General features: G+C 49.9%; 1 protein-coding gene and 1 long non-coding RNA gene across 2 annotated transcripts in view; both read left to right on the top strand.

Annotated features, from left to right (window-relative positions):
- The window catches only part of LOC122547375 (collagen alpha-1(XI) chain-like), a gene marked incomplete at both ends in the record, with an annotated part of 22,074 nt that extends 21,471 nt beyond the window's left edge, over positions 1-603 (top strand). Inside the window, one exon of the mRNA XM_043686001.1 lies at positions 550-603. Within this exon, the coding sequence (XP_043541936.1) occupies positions 550-603 (54 nt within the window). The remainder of the gene's footprint in view (positions 1-549) is intronic.
- The window catches only part of LOC122547374, a 6,364-nt gene extending 5,751 nt beyond the window's left edge, over positions 1-613 (top strand). Inside the window, exon 4 of the long non-coding RNA XR_006310986.1 lies at positions 550-613. This is a non-coding gene — a long non-coding RNA (uncharacterized LOC122547374). The remainder of the gene's footprint in view (positions 1-549) is intronic.
- Positions 614-2,373: the final 1,760 nt, after the last annotated feature.

The following is a 2,373-nucleotide window of genomic DNA, read 5'->3' as shown; positions in this document are numbered from 1 at the left end:
AGTCACACACATACATACACACTCAGACACATTCTCACAGACACACATACACAGACATACACACAAACAAACACATACACGCACATACACATGCACACACACAGACATGCACACATACACACTCACATGCATACACACGCACACACACTGATACATACACACACACGCTATACACACATGCGCAGACACACACCCACATGCACACACATGCACGCATACGCACACGCACTTTCACACACACATGCATACACACGCACACACACATGTATACACACATGCGCGTAAGCACACACACAGACAGACATACACACATACACCTGCGCGCATACGCACACACACACCCGCGTGCACGTGCACTCATACGCATGCACACACATATACAGGTACACACATACACATGCGTGCACACAGATACATGCTCACACGCACACACACACACACAGAAACACGCACACACACACACACACATGCACACGCACCCTGGGTTGCTGGCTATACTGACTGTGAAAATTATTTGAAATTAAACTGCATTTCTTTAACATTTGACAGGGAGACCGAGGATTTGATGGACTCCCTGGGCTTCCGGGTGAGAAGGGAAACAGAGTAAGTGCTGACCTTACTTTCTTCCAGAAGTTGTTGTTCACTGATTGAGGGTCTCACCTAGAGTGTGTTATTGATGGTAGTCAAGCTTTAACGACAACCCTCTTCCCCTCTTCTAGCCCAGGATAGGAGACTCCTGGAGAGACAAGAGAAATCTGATTAAACATCTCTCTCCATGCCCTAGGTGTGTACAGGTAGCAGTATCCTGTATCTAATCCCTTGCTGTCCTGGAAGTATTATTCTGTATGGAATTATAGAGTTTCTGGAAGCAGGTCACGGGCCCACTGAGTCCACACCAATCCCCTGAAGAGCTGCCCACCCTATCGCCATAACCCTGCATTTCCCATGGCAAATTCACCCAACCTGCACATCTTTGGACTGTGGGAGGAAACCGGAGCACCCGGAGGAAACCCACGCAGACACGGGGAGAATATGCAATCTCCACACAGTCAGTCATTGAAGGTTGGGATCAAACCTGGGTTGCTGGCGCTGTGAGGCAGCCATGCTAACCACTGAGCCACTGTGCCATGCCAGTATCTGACTGTGTGTGTGTGCTGACTCTGCTACTGTCTCCTATCTTGTGTGAAGTGAGCCCAGTGCTGGCTGTTTTGTCTAATCAGCCTGTTTAGAGATGTTGTGGCAGATGTTCTGATGCAGGTGGGGCCTGAATCCAGGGCTCCTGGCTCTGAGGTAGGGACACTACACTACACCACAGGAGCTTAACAACATAACAATTATGAGCAGGAGTAGGCCCCCTGGCCCTTGGAGCCCGCTCTGCCATTCAATAAGATCATGGCTGACCTTTTCCTGGCCTCAGCTCCGCTTACCCGCCCTCTCACCATGATCCTTAGTTCCTTTCCTGTTCAAACAATCGATCTATCTCTGCCTTAAAAACATTCAACAAGGTCGCTTCACCAACTTCACTGGGCAAGGAATCTCACAGGTTCACAACCTTCTGGGTGAAGGGGGTTCCTCCTCAACTCAGCCCTGAACCTGCCTCCGCTTCTTTTGAGGCTAAGGCCCCTGGTTCTTGTTTCACCCCCGCACCCCCCCTCCCTCCCCCCTCCCTCCAGTGGAAAGAGCCTCCCTTTAGAGTCGAGCTGGAGTTGATGGATTGGAGGGAATGCCAGGCCCACCTGGGAGGAAGGTACACTGAAAGTATCCACCAATCACAGCACGACGCGTTCCCTTCTCTCTTACCTATTCCCTTGGTCATTTCATATGTTTCTGTAAGACCTCACCCCCCTCTTTTAAATTCCAGTGAGTGTAGTTTTGGTCTCCTCTTAAGTTAACCCCCTCAACTGCAGAATCAACCTCGTGAGCCTCCGCTGCACCCCCTCCAGTGCCAGTCCATCCTTTCTAAAGTAAGGAGACCAAAACTGTACACAGTACTCCAGGTGTGGCCTCACCAGTGTCCTGGTAATGAAGGACAATATTCCATTTGCCTTCGATATTGCCGACTGCACCTGTAAACCAACTGTTTGCAATTCATGTCCATGGACACCCAGGTCCCTCTGCACGGTAACATGCTGCAATTTTCCACCAGTTAAATAACAGCTCATTTTGTTGTTATTGCTACCGTGGAGTCTTCGGGTCATAGAGATGTACAGCACAGAAACAAACCCTTCGGCCCAACCCGTCCATGCCAACCAGATATCCCAACCCAATCTAGTCCCACCTGCCAGCACCTGGCCCATATCCCTCCAAACCCTTCCTATTCATATACCCATCCAAATGCCTTCTAAATGTTGCAATTGTACCAGCCTCCACCAC

Source organism: Chiloscyllium plagiosum, unplaced genomic scaffold (assembly GCF_004010195.1).
Source record: "Chiloscyllium plagiosum isolate BGI_BamShark_2017 unplaced genomic scaffold, ASM401019v2 scaf_13390, whole genome shotgun sequence".
In the NCBI taxonomy this organism is placed as follows: Eukaryota; Metazoa; Chordata; class Chondrichthyes; order Orectolobiformes; family Hemiscylliidae; genus Chiloscyllium; species Chiloscyllium plagiosum.
This window is presented reverse-complemented; position numbering and strand designations above follow the sequence as displayed.